The sequence below is a fragment of the Anarrhichthys ocellatus genome, unplaced genomic scaffold, assembly GCF_004355925.1.
Source record: "Anarrhichthys ocellatus isolate YVR2014 unplaced genomic scaffold, GSC_Weel_1.0 scaffold1, whole genome shotgun sequence".
Classification (NCBI taxonomy): Eukaryota; Metazoa; Chordata; class Actinopteri; order Perciformes; family Anarhichadidae; genus Anarrhichthys; species Anarrhichthys ocellatus.
In genome coordinates, this window is record NW_022280031.1 from 11,696,768 (window position 1) to 11,716,176 (window position 19,409).

Here is a 19,409-nt window from a genome sequence, read left to right on the forward strand (position 1 = left end):
CCCCCCCCCCCCCCCCCCCCCACCTGCTATCTGCGCTAAATACTTTGCAAGGGCACCAACGCGGCTTCATTTACTTAGCGCCGCCCAAGACAATTGTGATTGGTTTGAAGAAATACAAACAAGCCAGAGCGGGGGTTTTTTTTTCTTCTCTATAGCAGAATAATAACGTGTGGAGCCACTGACACAGAGATGTGGAGTTAGGTCTCTCTATGAGAGACTTCTCTTCACGTGATGTATTCACAGCTATCAAAATATAGAATAAAAGAGGTGCTTGAAACAACATGGAAGATTTGGGTAACCACAACATCCACTCACTGTGCTCTCATGAATAATGGATTACCATATTAGCAACTTATCTTACATTTTGAGCTACTGCACGAGGCAAACAGGTTGGTAGCTCAGTCTGATTGTTAGTGAAATATGAGCCAGTAGCAATATTTTCTGTCACAAAGAGATAGGCACATAGTTATGGACACACATTTACTGCAGACACAAGTCGAGCAAGCATTACTAAATAAGATGCAATTGTGCAGAAACGTTGAAATGCTGCACCATGCGCACCTGTGACCAGGACTTCCACTACAAATTTGTAATTGAATCACGGGTGGATAACATTAGTAAATGGAAAACCAGGTCAACCAGGAAAAACATGCTTCAGCATTTAAAATACACATTGTACAACAGACAGTGTTCAGCAAGCACCATTGAATGAGTGAGGAGTGCTTAATCAGTGCTGCTGAAATGTGTCACGACAGTTAACAAATTTCAAATTCTACATGTTGTTATGTAATGTAATTATTGGCATCTGTCACTGACTTGTTATGAACATTTTAATTGTTATTCTATTGTTATTGCACTGCTGATGTTTTCCAAATGGAGCTGAGCACCTACCTAGGACCATGAACCTCTTGTTTAGAATAAGCACACTCATTAAGAGTTAGCGGTTAAGCAAATAGCTTCAAGCCAATGGCTTCATTTAAACCCAATTGAGATCGAAAGATGTGTGAATAAATGGGTGGATAACATATGTCTCCTTGGAGAACATACACAATCTGTTATATCACAAAACGTTTTTTTTCCTAGATGCAAGTACAGATGAGTAAAAAAAACTCTTCCATTTCACTGAACATAGGGACGAATATCAAAAGGCATCTCTGCTCCTCTGATCGTGACCTATTCCTTTTAGAAGACAGAAAGCTCTTTGTGGGCATGCTCAACAAGCAACAGTCAGAAGATGATGTGCGGCGCCTTTTTGAGTCCTTCGGCAGCATCGAGGAATGCACCATCCTCCGAGGTCCTGACGGAAACAGCAAAGGTGAGTTTATAGCTGTTTATAACTTTGAGCCAGCAGACTCTTTTCACACGCTACTGCACAGAAATGATTTGGCCTTTCAAAGTTGGTGACTTTGCAAAGTTCCCCTTAAACACTCCTTGTTGAGGGATGTCAAAGCGGGCTATTTCACAATCATCAGAGGAGTGGTTACATAAGAATACTGTAGATCCTGTCAATTTAAACAGGAAATGCCATTTGAAGGTTTTGCCCACGGGGATGAGAGATATAAACCACCAACACTTTACAGATGAACCCCATTAACCTCATGAGTCAACCTACACGGCTGTGACGAAGACAAAAGCCAAGTCAACCTCCTTATTTACCACCTAACTTCATGACACGCCAGAGAAACTGTCCTTTCCAAATGTTGTCAGAGTGCTACACAAGTTCACTGCATGAAGTTCATCAGTGGGCTTAGCAGCCAATCAATGAGGCCCGATGATAACTAAGCCTGATGATTACAGTGGGCTTGATCATTCTGATTCCTCCGTGAAGCTCCATTAACAAGGCCTCATCAGCCAGCTTACTCGGCTAAGTGGGCTTTAGCTCAATAATTACTGGGAACTTGATCATTCAAATTCATCAACGGGCCTTGTCAATAGTAAGCGACACCAGAATGCTGTGGCATTTTAAGCCCCATCACAGGATCCCAAAGTTGTTAATGGTGTCAGAGTGGCATGTTTAGCCCGCTCATTGAGCGTCGAGCCACACTGACGCAGCAAAAAGGGGGGTTTTGGTTACGATGTTTGTTGCCGCTTTGGAAACTTATCCCTGGTGAAAAACAGGAAACCTTTTACTTGTTGTCTTGTTCCTGGAGATGTTTTGCGGTGATACTGTATGATATACTTTTCAGAAAAACTTTTCTCTTTTGTTCTCACTGCCTGTTTTTCCCCTTCGCCATTTTCTCGCCCTCTCTCTTTCGCTCTCTCTTTCTCTCTCTCTCTCTCTCTCTTTAGGCTGTGCGTTTGTAAAATACTCCTCTCATGCTGAAGCTCAGGCAGCCATCAGTGCACTACACGGCAGCCAGACAATGCCTGTGAGTACATCTTATCTGTGTGAGTGAGCATGTAGATTTATGTGAGAGAGGTGAGTCACGTAGAGGGATGAGTCACATAGAGCTTAATTACCTTCTTAAAGTTGAGTTAAGCTATACTTTATTAATCCCAGTAAGGAAATTCGTCCTTTGCATATGACCCATCCTAACTATATCAGGGTAATGGTTGCCAGCTACAGCTCTGACGCCATTGCCTTGGCAGAAGAGGATGTGTGTGCGAGTGCTGATGGAAGCTTATGTCATGTGTATCTGTATACACTAACATGTTCTGCGTGGCGTGTTTGTGTGTGTATGTGTGGGTGGGTGGTTGGGTTGGTGCACAGGGTGCCTCATCCAGTCTGGTGGTGAAGTTCGCCGACACGGATAAGGAGCGCACCATCCGCCGCATGCAGCAGATGGCTGGTCAGATGGGCATCTTCAACCCTATGGCCCTGCAGTTTGGAGCCTACGGAGCCTACGCTCAGGCAAGATGCCCCGCAAAACGTCTTTGTGATCCACAGTTATACATTCAATAAACCACAGAGATTAAATGGAGTGTTCAAGCCTAGCTCACATGGGAATCTGAAATAGCAAAAGGAGATGTTCTTCATCCAAGTAGGAATACTGTATTTTCTTAGGGAAATACCTCCTTTTATACCCCCACCCCTTTTTTTTTTTCTTTCTGAACTCAATAACCATAAAGGCCTTCTCCTCTTTCCTTACATTATTCTCAACCCTCCTTTGAATCTCCTTCTCCTCCACTGTGTAGGTGCAGCAGCAGGCAGCATTGATGGCGTCAGTAGGCCAGGGAGGCTACCTCAGTCCGATGGCGGCCTTTGCTGCTGCCCAGATGCAGCACATGGCCACCATCAATGGCATCCCAGGAGCACCAATGACCCCAACGTCAGGTAACAGTGGGGAAAGACCAAATGTGAAGGGCCTGAGGAGGAAAGAGTACTGGAATATTGACTCAACTAAAAGTACTTTAATTACATTTTAAAAGTAAAAGTTTTTAACTTTCCCGAGATCAATAGTTTTTGGTCTAATTTGATTCTTCAACAGTTTCCTCTTGATCGATTTAGGTTATTCCGATCATTTCAGTCGTTAAGACATGCTGCAGTAGTTCCTTTTTCTCACGTTGCGTTTCTTTTGGTTGTTCTCAAAGACAAACAGTAGTAGCTGTCAGTAGGCCAGGCTATCATTGGCTCGTGAGAGCTGGGGGCGAGACTGCAGTTACTGCTATTGGTTACTGCTACCGGATACTCCGCGAATTTGGCTCATGAGTATAGTTAGGCCACATTTCACGTCCCTTGCAAAAGTGCCGATCCAGGCAATTGCCTTGTACGTTATTAAAATGTGCTCTGAGTAAACGTACAGCCATTCTGTCTCAGATTCAGAATGGCTGTTGTTGTCACAGTGAGGGACATAATGGGTCAAGAAATCCGCCCTGACATTTACTGTCTTCACCGGCTCACTGGACCGACCCCTCTGACATTTCCACGAGTTACTATGTGTCCAGTCAAAGTAAAACTTCTCCATATTGTCCTCGAAAAAAACTTACTGTTTCTCTCTGTCTTTGCCCGTCTGACCCTTGGCTGCAGGTGGCAGTACTCCCCCAGGCATCAGCGCCCCCACAGTGACTAGCATCTCCTCCCCCATTAGTGTAAATGGTTTTACTGGCATGCCGCCTCCCCAGGCCAATGGGCAGCCTCCTGCAGAGGCTGTCTTCACCAACGGAATACACCATTACCCTGGTAAGGCTGATAAATTCAGTGGCATGTATGCAAACACACAAAACAACTCTCAGAGATACAGAAAACAAATCATAAAGCTGTATAAATTATGGCTACACTGTTTACCATGTTAAACCATGACGTCTTGAAAATGAAGCTAAAATCCTCAGAGGCACACTCTGCAGTAAACGCATCCATTGTAGCGGGAAAGTGTGCATGCTGCTGGCTTATAGGCGTGAATAGTCTTGAAGCATGTTCAGGAGGCCGAGGCCAGACGAATTTAGCCCACAGACAGTCAGCATGTCGAGGAGATGAGTGTTTGGCAAAGGTGCTTATGGGGCTGCTGGAGCCTAAGTATGCGCTTGTGTCATGAGCCGTGGCTAGTACCTCATTGGTTTTTGTCTGTGAAGAGGTGGAAGAAAAATCTGTCTTTTTGTTTTTTCTTTACACTCTTGTCTCTCCAGTGTTGCAGGAGATGGTTTTTAGGGAGGACTCGGAGAAAAACGGCTTGGGCGTGGCTCCGCGGAGTTGTTTTGGGGTTCAGGGTGGCTGCTTCCTCTCTTCTCTCTCTGAAGGTAGCGCTCCTCTCCCTCCTCCCTCCTCCCCATCCTCTTACCCTTTTTCATCCCACTTCCCCATGGGCTAAAACAAGGGTCAATACGATTTTGAGCTTGTGAAATATTGTTCAGAAATCATTTCAAGGCCTGAGGTTTTATATCATCCTTTGTAAACCTCTTAAAAACCTGCATGAGAAATGTTATGAATGTTCAGTAATGATTTGTAGTTGTGGAATTTTTTTTGTTTGAATTCCAAGCAGAAAACTGTGTCACGCTCCCACAGTCTAACTTCAGTGTTAGACGGGCACACACACTTGAAAGTTACAAGGACAAACTGTGGCCCTGATTTTACAGTTAAAAGCAGGGCAGAAATCATATTATAATTATAATGTAGGTGTCACAAATGGTATGGGGAGCATCACAGAAATTCCTTTGTCAGACATTCCAAAATATTTTTTTTTGTAAAATTGCTAATCTTTTCCACATTCACAAACTTTTCGTGCAACAGTTTCCCACCGGTTCACAAAGGATGAAGTACAACTACAGGCTTTATAATTATTGCTGAACATGATTTTACAAGCTTAGAATATATTGACTTTTATTTGAGCCCATACCTCTCTCCTTTCGAACGGCTATCTGAACCGTATTTCAGTGTTGCTGTTAGTCCACGATGTGTTCAGTGTTTCTTGGGTTTGGTGATAGTGGTGTTTTCAGTGTGTGTACGTGGTTATCGGTGTGTGTGTGTGTGTGTGTGTTTTCTCAGTGGTGTATTTAATGTGCATGTACTATGTGTACAGATGGGTAGTTATTAAGTGTGGCGCAGCATCTGTGGTAGCAACAAGTGTGTTTAGAATGGGGGGATTTTTTCACGTTTCATTTTTAGATAATTAATTGCATCTCCCACATGTGAAGTGATAGCAACAGGTGCATCCAGTGTTGTGAGTGTGTATTGTAACTGTATTGCCGTATATATGTCTAACTACAGTAGACTGTCAGACAAATCAATGTTCCTTCTTCGTATGGTTTGTTTATAATAGATACATAAATAAAAAAATGTTTTTTCCTTTCCTGTGGTGACAGTGGAGCCGTGTGTTGTTTTTCTATTTTAACTGTGGTCCCTCAAAGTTTTACTTTTTTACTTCTCTGGAAAAATCATGAGCAACTTTTGAAATGCTTTAGGAGGAACATAAAGCAAAAAGCCCAGCAAAAGAGAGAGAGAGATTCTGAATTCAGTTCCTCACACAGTGGAAGCAAAGCGAGCGGACACCTCGCTGTTCGGATCTTTAACCTTTCTGCTTTTCTTCTCCTTTCTGTTCTCCTCTCCATCGCCGCTCCTTCCATCCCTGCTCCCTCTCACCTTTGTTATATATTACTCTCGCCTTCCTCCGTGCCCTCTCCTCCATCTACATTCTCCCTCCGTCTCTCTCTGCCTCATCTCCTTCCCCCTACACACACACACACACACACACACACACACACACTTCCATCCATCCGTGCTCCCCCTTCACCACCTTCACCTTCTTCTGTCTCTGGTGGAGCAGCTCAAAGTCCCACCGCAGCTGATCCTCTCCAGCAGGCTTACACAGGAGTCCAGCAGTATGCAGGTCTGTCTGGCACTGATCTCTGTGTGTGTGTGAGTGTGTGTGTGTGTGTGTGGTGACCGAGAGAAAGGAAAGGAGAAAGATTCCTTTGTTTGAATTTCAATTTTGATCATGTAACAATAGGTGTTTCAGTCGCACTACATCAATTTATTCTCTCTGTTGTGTTCACTGTGTGTGTGTAATATGGAGACTCTTCTGTCAGTTATCTGATTGATTGCCTGCTGTGCTCCTGCATATATCACATTGTTTGTATGTATCCGTGTGTGTGTGTGTGTGTGTGTGTGTGYGTGTGTGTGTGTGTGTGTGTGTGCGTGCTCTAGTCATGACTGTTATCTGATCCGCGCTATGTGTGTGTGTATGTGTCTCAGCAGCGTACCCCGCTGCATACGGCCAGATCAGCCAAGCCTTCCCCCACCCTCCACCCATCATTCCACAGCAGCAACGAGAAGGTGACACACACACACTCAAACACGGCACACCATTCACTCCTAAATATTCATGCATGCTGCAAACATTTACTCATATTTACCTCTCTGTTTGTCTTTAATCCTCTTGCCAATATAGTCCTGGAATAAACACCCACGTTTAAACACATCCAGGCAATTCGCAGTCCTCGTTTTATTTTCAGGCATGATTTCACCGTCTGCCAGTCTGTCAAAAGCAAAAATACTCACACTAACACACGTTATGGTATCAGTCAGGATTGATTAGTGAAGAGTGACAGCTTGAAATCTTTATTTTTTAGCCTTTTAAAATCGAGACAAGTTTAAGATGAAATCATAATGCAAAATAAAAAGAAAGTTTAAAGTGTCAGGTTACTCGGGTTATGATGCAGTGACGATCCCTGCTGGTTGTCGGGCATCTAACTTTACCGCCATTACTGAGTGTTTCAAACTGAGCGTTAAACCTACTCATGAACTCAATGACCTTAAAGCTCATGCAGGACACCCATGCTTGGGACCTTACTGCCCTCTTGTGGAAAATAAACAAAACATTGCACATTTATCAGAATTGAACGGCAATTTAATGAGTTTTCCATTACAGCTAAAACTGTCAAACAACCCAACATTACTGTTAACTAATGGCTGCATGCTAAAATAAAATCTGCACCTCCACAAGTTTTTTTGGAACCCTGATACCAAACCTGATTTCACTATTCGTATTAAGAGAATAAGTATCAAGCTAGTTGGTTAAAATAAAAGTCTAGGTTTATAAAAATGGTATTTTCATATTACAATAAATAGGAAAACATCCTTAGTTATTATCATTATTATTATAGGAGTTTAACTCTCAAAACCTTTGTGTCACAAAATCTATTGCAAGCAATTCTTTGAAATAGTGGTAGCGCAATGACTCACAAGTCAGAGTCGCTCACGAATTGTAGATATATTTGTGAGTCCTACGGGGCTCTGACATGTTCATGCATCTGCAGCAAGTATTTGTCAGGATTAGTGAAACTACAAAACAACAAAATAAACAGGAGAGGAAATTATCTTGTGTTGCAGTGTGAAGCTTTAATATTTTAAATTTGGTGAAACGGGCCCCCGCTTTATCAAGAAATAGTACAAATTACTCATCACACTTTCCTAAAGCCCAATGTGACATCTTTAAATATCTTGTTTTTGTCCGACCAGTAGTTAAATATTCAATTTACTACCAAATAAGACAAAGAAATATAACTTGTTTTCGATTATCAAATAGTTGCAGATTTATCGACTGTCAGTTGAGTAATTGTTTTAGCAAATGTTGTTGAATCCTGACATCACATCATTTTTCCTTAAAATGATTTACTTGAAATCAGTGAGAAGAAGTCAAATACAGAAACACATCCTTTAACATCACACCCACTGTCAAATGCAGGCATCTTGGTTCACCGACCAAAAATGTACATGACCGAAAATCACAGTAAGAAGTTCACGAGCAGTTTTCGGGGCATTTTGGTAAACCTTCACAAGCTATTCTATCTTCACAAAGTCTCCTCTTGTTGCGCTCAACCTTTTAATGCTTCTCTCTCGCTTGCCTCTCGTTCTCTGACCTTTGCCCCTTATCTCTCTCTCTCTCTATTTCTCTCCCTCTCTCTGTCTCCGTGTGCAGGACCAGAGGGTTGCAACCTGTTCATCTACCACCTCCCTCAGGAGTTTGGGGATGGAGAGCTGATGCAGATGTTCCTGCCTTTCGGTAATGTCATCTCCTCCAAAGTGTTTGTGGATCGGGCGACAAACCAAAGTAAATGCTTTGGTGGGTAAAAATGAACAAACCAAAAGATTATTGGTTATTTATTCTGATTATTCTTTTTTACTAATCACCTTCTTTACCGCAGTCAACACCCCCTTCCTAACCTCCCAACACCCCTCCCTTACAAAAATTAAAACAAAACAGTGGAGAATTTCTCTACAGTTGTGCAAAAGCTGGTTGTTACTAAAAAGAAAGAATAGAGAATGAGTTTGTTTGAATTTTTCTATTAATCATTAAAGCTGTTTTCTTTTGAAGCTCCAACTAATTTATTATATGATAAATATTTCAGTGATATATGTAACTACTATAATGCTGACATCAATAGTTAATAGACCGTGATAGAAGTGAGTTGTTTTAATGCCATGTTTGCACAGTTACATTGCCACTGTGCTCTTTATGACATATGCATACAAATGCTGACTCTCCGTCTCTTACTTACTGTAAGAAAAAGCAATGCATGCTGAGAGTACAACAGTTGCTCTCGCATGCAGAGATAGAGAGACTGCTGTCTCACTTCATACCACTGACAGCACAATTCAGCCGGATGTATAATTATGCGGCAAATTACAAATGGATTGTGGAGAATATTTAATGGAGAGTCCGTCAGGTGCAACCTATTTTGCAAAGTAGCTTTTGCTCGTTAATACAACACATTAATGTTGTATTATTCATGTTGCAATTTTGAGATGCAAGTTTTAATTTGTGATTCGATGCTTTCTCACTTTTAAGTGGAAATTGAAAACCGAAAAATTCAAAAATAGCACAACCACGTTGATGTTTTGGTTTTACATCCCATCACCAAGTTCATATTGTGATTTTGGTTGCATGCAGCGCTCTGTTATGTGGTACATTGTTGTTGTCATACTGTATGTTAGCTGTATTAATGCTTATGAAGTGCCGTATTACATAGTATTTGTTTTATCAATGCTAAAAGATAGTAGTGTTTTATGTACAGATACAATTATTTCATTCTTATAGTAAAGTTATACAGTTATACATTCATGTAAAAGACTGCTTCATCTTATTGGACCCATCTTCATTATCCTTTCTTTTGTAACCCCAAACTTCCTTTGCCTCTTCATCTAACCACACCCTCGTCGTTCTCTCCTCGTTTTGGCCTTTCCCCCAGGATTTGTGAGCTTCGACAACCCAGGAAGTGCCCAAGCTGCCATCCAATCAATGAACGGCTTCCAGATCGGCATGAAAAGACTCAAGGTGCAGCTGAAGAGGCCGAAGGACGCCAACCGTCCCTACTAGCCCCCCCGCCCCAGCCAGCCGCCGCCACCCTGGCGGCCGGGGCAGCCGTTGCACACAGGGAAGACAGGTCAGACACCCGACCCCTACTCATCTCGAAACATTTGTTGTCACTTTAGTCTGATAGGTGATTAGCTGAACCAATGCATGCAAAACCACTGCATATTATATTGACAAATGCTCAAATGGCAAGCCCATTCAAAGCACCGCCTGATGTTCTCTCTGTAACCTTTTATAAATGTCATAAAACATCTGCAGAGGCCTAATAACTCGCTGATCATCGGCAAATTGCTTGTAAAGAATAGTGATGAAGATTTACCACCTTGTTGATAGTTCAAGTACGCATTTGTAAATATTAACTCCACCTATCACCTGTCGTTATGACTCATTATTGTGTAAGAGTTATTGTTACCAGTTATCCCACGGGCAGCAGTATATGCTTAAGTGAAACACCCCACACATTTGAGGACAAAACTTTCAAGTTTTGGAAGTAGACAACATATAAATACAAAGCCTTTTTTATGATCGACAGTTAGATGACTAACAGTATATGTAGACTCAAATGTTGAATACATTATTTTATTCCTATGTTATGAACTCTATACCCTGCCATGCAATCGTTCATTCATTTTCATGACTGGTTGAAACAAACTTTTTATGTTTACTTACATGAAGCCTCCTCTATTTGTAGAACAGCTTTACAGTAAGTGACCCTGTATGTTACCCTGCAGGTAACAGTTAATTAGTAATAGGTTCTGTGTGTTGCACAGGGAAGGAATCGCTTCCAAGGGAGAGGCATTTATTACCCCTCAGGCGGGTAATTGTGCTGTTCCTCTTTGTCTCCTCCCTTCATCTGTGTGATGGAGAGTTTAGGCTGCGTCGTTCATTCAACACTGATGACTTCATTCAAGGGCAACTTATCACCCACTCACAAACTAACTGAACCACACCAGACGGTGTCCCGAGGCAAATCACTGCCAGAAGAATAGTGCAATCTCATATGAATGTGTCACAAAATATGTGCCACCGTTATTTTTGACATATAAAACCATTTTCAAGAGAACGGTAGTGAAAACATCTCTTTGATTTCATTTTCTTTTGACCTGAGACTGACAGTTATTACAGTGTTTGAAATGTCAACTGATAAACGAGCGTATAGACATTTTTGCACTGGAATTCCCAATTTTATTACATCTAAATGATAATAATAAACTATTATGGCAAAGAGTTTTCAGACTGCGAGTATTCAGACTGCAAGCTGGAGAACTTCTTAACTTCTAATGACACATGAGGGTTAAGGTGTGTCTTGATTAAAATCCCTTCATCATTTCAAAAACAGGATTAAACGGTTTGGTTTAAATAAAACACAAACCTTAATTGTTCTTCACATAGGAGATTACAACGGCGTCACTGCCGGGAAGATCAATTAATTCTCTGCAGGGTGAGCACTGATTTGTTTTCAACATTGTCTCAACAAAATTATCTTTGTTTATCCATCCCACAACGTAGAGCCTTAGTGCCAGTGAAGATGCTTTAGAGAGGAAGGTGTCCTGTAAATATATATCCCACTGCTCCATCTGCATGTAAATAAAATACAGCAAGTATCATCAGCAAGGGCAGACACATAAGGAATAAAAAACATCTAAATTAAAAACAAATATTTCCCCCGTTAACGTTCCTTTAGCTGTCTGATGTAATGTAGAAATTTGGTCTCTTCTGTAATAAATGTTTGTTTCAGCCCAGAAGGACAAGCTGTCTCTTTGAATCGTCTAGATTCAAGTAAATAAACAAATCAACAAAAAACTAGACGAGCAATTACAGCAAAAATTAACAAGATCCAGATTCTACAGCTATAGTGGCTCTGACAGGCTGCAGTGTCAGCATGCTAATATTACAATGACAATGCTGACACGCTGATGTTTGGTAGGTTTACTTTAACCATGTTCACCATCTTAGTTTAGAGTGTTCGAGTGTTGCACTAAACACAATGTTTTGCAGGTTATGGTCATAAACCAAATAATTCAATCCAAAAACAATTCACCACAAAAGACAACCCGTTGGTGGCGCTGGAGCAAAAATCTTGGGATCAACAAAGTCATTTAGACACAGCGTCTAAAAACATGGACGTGTGTATAAAACGTTGATGTTGAGATATTTCGCTGAATAAGGGAAAACTTTGACCTGCACCATGAACATCATGGGCACCATGAACATCTGTACCAAATTGCAATCCATCCAACAATTGTTGAGATATTTCACCAAAATCTAAAAATGTTAAACACATGGTGGCATTAAAGGAAAAGTCGTGGGAACCCCAAAGTTGGTAGGATTCATCCTCTGGGTACCATGAATGACCATGTCGAAACCATCTCATAGCAATGCAATAGTAGTTGAGATATTTCAGTCTGAACTGAAGTAGGAGACTGACCGACCAACTGACAGGCCGCCATTGCCATCCCTGGAGACACATCACTCGCTAAAAATGTTCCTAAAATCATATGCTTTACAACCTTTTAATGTGCATGAACCACCAAGCATCTTTTTTGCTTTGTTTTTGTTTTTACATATAAGTTGACTGAAACGGTTTCTATTTCTTCTTTCAGGTTTTGTTGAGCTGAATCATATGTTGACTTCTTGCTACCCGCCACTGAGTGCAAACTCAACATCTGGACCACTGAGGCTGCTTCAGAAACAGAGGAGAGAGAGAGAGAGAGAGAGAGCGATGACCGAGTCAAGGACACCTCCTTTTTGGATGTACTAAAACTTTGGAACTCAGAGAGAATTTGTACCAGCCTGGTTAGCCCCAGGACCCCTTTTTTTTTTTCCTTCTGCACACATATACACACCTCTTTCCCCACAAAACCCTGCTTGAATGACAGCTACCGTTTCTGGACCACAAATACTTTTACTTGAACAATGAAGGGAGAAAAAAAGTAAAAGAAACTCTATCAAACCTACTTACAATGACCAAGCCCACTGAACTCTTAAAGGAAACACGGATGTCAAAAGTCCAAACAAGAACAAAAACTTTTTAAAAACTGAACAGAAGATTGCCGTAGGAGATCTTTCTGGGAGATGGTTTGAGTTTGGGGCAATTGACTTTTGAAGACCAATTTATAAGACTTGAAAAACAAGAAGGGACAAAGAAATTCTCGGAGAGAGAGAGAACAAAAGTAGGGAATGTGATATTTTCAGGACACAAATTGGCTTCGATTTGGGGATTGCCATCTTTAGCTCGGAGTGCCTGTCCGTTTCCAGGGGATACCGTTGCCAAGGAGAGCCATAGCAACGGTCTCCGGGGAGTCTTACCTGTCATTCCTTAGTTGTTTTAGGGACCAAAAGACCAAACGTTTTTATTGCTGAGGACTTGTAGCTCTAATATACTCGGACCACTGCATCTCTTTCAGTCAGTGTTAACTGGTTGAAGAGTTGCACTTAAAAAAAAAGTGTACATTTCAAATATATACAACACATGTATATATACATATATATTGCTGATATGCTTTTTGAATACAGGCAAAACTATTTCAGATGACCAAATGGGGTCTCTCACTTCGCTAGTTTACAATTACTCAAAATGTTTATTTTTTTCTCTTCTCATTTTGTCTTGGGAGGGATGGCGAGTGCATGGGAGGGGCTGCTCCGTATCACAGCCTTATCTTTTTTAACTTGACATCCTAACCTCATAGATAGAATAACATCAGAAACGTTTGAAATATATGAACTTGTTTATATTTGCAGTACATATATGTATAACAAGCATTCAAGCAAGTGTATTCATATATACAGTATATATGGATAAATAGGTATTAATCACAAACAAATATATGTATTTATATGCACATATTTTATATATGTGTGTCTGTATATAGAACGGCCACTGACTATGTTGAGCTGTAATTTTTTGTAGATTTTAGCTGGAGTTTGAAACATCGCTCTGCTTGGGAAGAATTGCAAATCTGGCAGCTCCCAAAACTGCAGGCATTCCTATCTCTGATTACCTATATGCTGACACACAATATATTGCTAAAAGATACATGTGTGAGAATACACATATGGTGTAAATATTATCTGAAAATGCAAAAAGCCACATCTCAGTAGCAGGCTTTAAGAGAATCAGGCTTAATGATTTTTAGAGGAAAAGGACAATTATCTTCGACTCTATTCCAAACATATCTTTTGAGCTTACACACACACGCACACACACACACACACACACACAAACTTCTCTTTGAAAACTTGAACCAAAATGAATATGTCTCACAACCCTTGCTCTCTTTTGCATTCAGTAAAGTGCATGTAGCGTATGGGCTGTCACCATGTCAAGGTGTGCCTTGTCACCTGCAGAATCTGCCATCAAGCACTGTGCTCTCAGAAAACTAAGAAGAAAAAAAAAAACCGAAACACACACCACTGCAAGCAGCAAACGCGCTATTATGATGTCAAAACTACAGCCAGATCCATGTCATTTGTCAGCCGCGTAGAGAGCTTCAGTGTATGTCCAATATAACAAACCATCAGACAACTGCTGGTCCATCAATGTCTTTGAAAAAAAATTAAAAAAATGCATTTAGAACTAATGTAGACCCATGCGATCACACTTGAGATAAAAGCGGGCATTAGGTAACCTGTTAGCACAGGTACTAACTACCAGAGCTGTGTGCAGGGCACCTGTGACCATGTTCCACTGGTTGGAGTCAGAACTGGGGTAAAGTTCAGGGTTTCAACTGGCATCACTTGGCTCGATATGAGAAGTGACTTTAACATTAGGTTTTAATGGTTATGAAGGGGATGTAATATTGATGAATATGTTATAATTAGAGAGCTGGCTTCCCATTGAAGAGAATAAGGGATGTACTTTCCCATTCGGCAGTTAATCTGTGGATCTCTGCTGGTAATACTTAACATGAAGCATATCCTTTAGAAGATGTTATATTGCCTTATGTTAGGTTACTGTTAAAAACATAATGAAACTGTGGAACGAAGCAATAAGAGTGGAAAGCCATTTACGCATTACAACTGCTGTATCACCGAGGCTGGTTTCATATTGCTTTAACATACAGTTTCTCAGTCTACAAAAATGGTATTAACACCGACTATATACCTGCAAAAGGTCAACAGACTTGGATTTATTGGATCCTGCATTCAACACATATTCAGCTGGTGGAGATTACTCAATGAATATTTATATATATGAATATTTATAAGGCTATATGACACTTTGGAAGACAATGCTTCCTGTTGGGTGCTGTTACTAGTTTTTCCTATAAACTGCTCATTATTTCCCTAGTGTCTGTGTCTAACCTTTTTAGCGCATTGAATAATTTAACATTTACCTTCCAAATCCAGTGAGGTTATAAGACGCCACTACACATCCCAGGATGTCGCTGTTGCTCTGTATGTGCCACATAACAATGCCCTGACTGTGGCGCACAGTGCAAACCAGATGACCGTCATGATCGTTTTTGCTCTGACAGTATCCGCGGTTGGTTTGTACAAAACGTCTTGTACATCCACCTGAGCTGCCTTTGAGATAACAATAACATCCGAAGCTAAATGTCACAAGTCTGGTGTCCCTGATCGCCACACTGTGTGCCCTTTGACTGCCCCTCGCTGCTCTGAGAAAATTGAAAAAAAAGGGTCGACACGGTCTGTGCTTTTCTAATGGTTTGTTTGAGCGATCACTCATGTCTTTCACCGAGCACCGTGTTTTCATGTCGAGTCAAATGAGGGAGGGAGGGGAAGCAGAACGACCACGGGAACTAGAACGCCAAGCACCTCTTCTTCATTTGCTCCAACTTTAAGCTGCAAGTTTACATGAGAAAAGTTAAACAAAGTATCGTGGTTCAAAAACAACAAGAAACAGAGCAGAAGTTTGAATATAAATATATATATATAAATATATACATAAACCGATGAATATACTGTAAATTGTTTCCTTTTTTTGCTCTGTTTTCCTCTGTACATAGGTTTGCATATTTTATAGGACTTTTACTTCTATCTACAAGGACTGGATAAAGTACTTTAAATACTTAAAAAAATATATATGAATGAAAACATGATAATGCTCATTAAAACCAGGTACAAAAAAAAATAGTCGCTAGGATACGGTACAAACTGTAGGACCTGACCAAGGCATTTATCCAGAATACAGTCAGGGAGAGCATTGACCTCAGCTAGAGTTTAGACACACATTGACCTATTTTATAGAAGAAAAAAATACTTTGTTCTATTCATTTATCTATTTGTTTAGATATTTATTTATAAGTCATATCCGAGATAATATGCATGCTTTCATGGCATTATTTTTCTATGAGTTGGTACGTGACCAAATAGTTTTTATATGACATGCATGGGCCACTGTTGTGGTCCACAGATGATCATCGTTCCTGTCTGCAGGACCACGCCTTCAACACTTCTTTGATGACGGAGAAACAAAACGCTCCTATTGACCAAGTGATGTCAAAGACAGATTTTTCATCATTTATTTATGTCTTTATTTATTTATTTATTTTTATGTATTTATTTATTCGTGCCGTTTGATTCAAGATTCGAGCTCTCTTATTGCAACCGATCTGTGTGCTTGTTAGTGCTACTTTGTATCACTGCATCACATATTAACACAGAAGTATTGGCAAAATGAACTTCAAAGACTGATTTTTACGATTGCTTGCTGCTGATAAACTATTCAAAACAACGCAGTACAATACTAAAGCCTTATGTATATTTGTAATTATAAATTCATATTGTTCTGTTCCAAAAATGTAGCTTTACTAAAAGATTGTCAACAAAAAAAAAGATGCCAATTGGAGGATTCCGATCATTTTGAGTATCATTCGATTCCATCCTGAAACCTTTAAACCAAGTGATAAAAGCGGACAATTCCTACTTAAACACTCCCTCATAAACCAACTGTTCAATCAGATATGTAACACACAAGAAGAAATGCCTTGAGGTCACTTTAAAGTGCTGCTAATGTGTAAGGAGCCAATGTCTGACCAATTACTAATCACCGATTGACTGCCTGCATAAAGCATCAGTTTTGATTCTTAAAACTTCATTCCCCTTTTCCCCATCTTGCTTTGTATTGTTTGACAGAGCTCTGATCTTGTTCAACTGATGTGTTCTACCGAGAGCACAATTCAATGAAAACTGCACTATCTCATCGAAAGAAATTGAGTTACTATCATTCTTCTTAATGCCGTTAGCAGTGGTTTTATTTCTAGAGCCAAGTGTTGCTAGAATCACATTTTCCTTCATATGGTTTTCAAAGTATTCTGGAAATCTATTTCCCAATTTCAGCACATACGGAGGGTGGGGAAATGAATGTTGCATATTAAGCTTTGCCGGGTTTCCTGATGAGCTAAGCTTCCAATTGGGCAGTGCGCTTTAGGCTCCCGCCCCTGTCTCTCCAGACAATTCTCTGGTCCCTTGAACTCTTTTTTTGTAATTTTAAATGAATGATGCGTCTCAGCTTAGCCCAATAATAAAGCACAGTCTAGAATAAAGTGTATTGTGTCGTGTCATAATTACTGATAACTTATCAATATGAGAAACGAACGTCACCGTTATTCCCCATAAAAAGGAGGTGATGATTCGGTCCATTTGTCTGGCGTTGGATATGAACATGTCATTATCCAGATTTTGGTTATCCAGATTTTCATCATTTAAGGATAATTGATTTTAGTCATAATAATCACACCCACAAATTCTCAATGTACAATTGTGTATAGGGTGTATTATTGCTGGCATTGTCCTCAGGGACAACCTGCGTAGCTCAATGGGAAACAGTTTTCCTGCAGTGACAACATAACACCCAACTAGAAGCAAAACCAATTCTGAAAAAATATTTGTTTATTTGTATTAAAACCACAGTATAGCAAGAGTACAATCTACAATATCATAATTATTCTGTATTAGAACGTCAAGAACAAACAGGTGGATATGAAGCAACTGGACACATTTTCTTCTGTGTCAGCAAATGAAGAAAATATCCTCCAGTATTTGGCTTTCTTCCAGGTCCTGCTGGGTACTCTGAGGATGAGACCCAGCAGGGGTAAGCAGGGTTCTGCCCCCTGGTTTGGGGGCAATGAGCGTACGTTGTGACGTTTTGGGTCTTCGAGACGACTGCTTGCTCAGTTCAGCGGCAGAGACGGGACTAAAGACATCCAATAACTCAACCAGAGAAAAGTCCAACCTAAAGAAAAAAAGTAGAATTTAAGAGTTCTTTGTTGTTTCATTCAACTCAGTTTGTTTTTTCTCCACATGACCTCTGCTTGTTTCAAAAGGTTGGATTGGCACAGGCCTACATTCAGAACACAGCGGTGTCCCGTCGACGGGCAATGTTGTAAAAGAGTATCCTTGTGCCGTTTCATTGTGACACCAGCTCCAGAACGTGCTCTCAATGTTAAACAAAGAGGGTGCAAGTCAAGGGACCGACACCAGACGAGCACAAGGCCAGAGTCTACTTTGAGCCCGTCGCTTGTACAAAAACATTAGTCATTCACCTTCCACTTGTTAACACAGACCATATGAAAGCAAATCTCTCCTCGACATGTTAACAACAGCTTTCTTGCTGAAGTGTCCGCTGAACCCTAACAAGCAACATTAACAAGTCAAAACCACTGGGGCGTCCCAGCAGAAAAACACACTTTCTTGCAGGTGTGAGAAAAAAAAAAGAAAAGGAGAAGAGAACCCGAGGCTGTCTCCCCTGGAATAGAAATGAGGGAATGTGCAGAGAAATAAATAAACCAAAACGGGTAAGATTAAGCTAATAGAGATTCAATCCCTCAGTCTGGCTGGCTTGATAAATTATTCAGTGTATACACAGTCGAACAACGCCATTCCAGATACAAAACATGAATTCTTTAAAGCACGCTCCACTGATGTTGCCAACATAATTCTCTGCTTGTTTAAAGCTGCATCGATTTGCATCGCACGGCTCCGTACACAGCTCTCCCAGGTAAGGGTGATCTTTGACGTGCACTTGTTGATATGCATGTGGGTGGTCAGCGGAAAGACACACCGGTGGAACTTCCAATCAGGAACACATTTGTCTTCCTCCGCACGTAACTACAGACCTTAACGCGTCGTGTTTTCACGTTAACTTGAGGCAGCACACATCAGTAGTTGCAAAGCTTTAAAAAGGCAAATTTTGCTGTAGCAACACAAGCTAATGTATGCACATGTTAAGAGCGTGAGGGAGAGAACGTGAATGAGGGGTAAGTCGGCTGAGGAATGATAACTGATGAAAAAAAAAAAAAAGAGAGACTGAAGCTCAAGTAAGTAAATCAGTCTTCCTCATTTGGTCTCCTGCCTGTCAACAGCAAAGGAGAAAGCAAAAGAGAGCGTGAGCGAGGGACCGAGTGTGTGTGTGTGTGTGTGTGTGTGTGTGTGTGTGTGTGTGTGTGTAAGAGAGAGAGAGACTGGAAGCGAGTGCAGCTTTGTGGATAGAGAGAACGGCAGAAAGGGAATGTGGGGGAGGGTCATTGGCTGGGTTCCTTCTCTCGAAATGTGAGAATTTGCATTTTTATTTGTTGATTTATTTAACGGACAGGGCTCTCAAACAGCCATCCATCAACAAACGACATGTCGGTAATGAATAATGCATCACTTACTGGCGGTCACAATCTATAACAAGGGGAGTGTGGGGGGTAGGGGTAC

General features: G+C 40.8%; 2 protein-coding genes across 13 annotated transcripts in view; one reads left to right on the forward strand and one right to left on the reverse strand.

Moving 5' to 3' along the window:
- celf4 (CUGBP, Elav-like family member 4) overlaps nt 1-17,254 on the forward strand; it is a 27,477-nt gene extending 10,223 nt beyond the window's left edge. The window contains exons 2-12 of one of the 12 annotated variants that reach the window (XM_031849200.1): nt 1,133-1,315; nt 2,290-2,369; nt 2,681-2,851; nt 3,136-3,274; nt 3,968-4,120; nt 4,564-4,674; nt 6,198-6,260; nt 6,626-6,706; nt 8,352-8,495; nt 9,622-9,816; nt 12,350-17,254. In XM_031849200.1, coding sequence (XP_031705060.1) covers nt 1,133-1,315; nt 2,290-2,369; nt 2,681-2,851; nt 3,136-3,274; nt 3,968-4,120; nt 4,564-4,674; nt 6,198-6,260; nt 6,626-6,706; nt 8,352-8,495; nt 9,622-9,749 — 1,253 coding nt within the window. In that variant the 3' untranslated portion in view covers nt 9,750-9,816; nt 12,350-17,254. The remainder of the gene's footprint in view (nt 1-1,132; nt 1,316-2,289; nt 2,370-2,680; nt 2,852-3,135; nt 3,275-3,967; nt 4,121-4,563; nt 4,675-6,197; nt 6,261-6,625; nt 6,707-8,351; nt 8,496-9,621; nt 9,817-12,349) is intronic. The other 11 variants (XM_031849238.1, XM_031849208.1, XM_031849218.1 and 8 more) reach the window with 11 other exon arrangements.
- Nucleotides 16,649-19,409, reverse strand: part of kiaa1328 (KIAA1328 ortholog) — a 15,193-nt gene continuing 12,432 nt past the window's right edge. Inside the window, exon 12 of the mRNA XM_031849186.1 lies at nt 16,649-17,943. Within this exon, the coding sequence (XP_031705046.1) occupies nt 17,721-17,943 (223 nt within the window). The 3' untranslated portion in view covers nt 16,649-17,720. The remainder of the gene's footprint in view (nt 17,944-19,409) is intronic.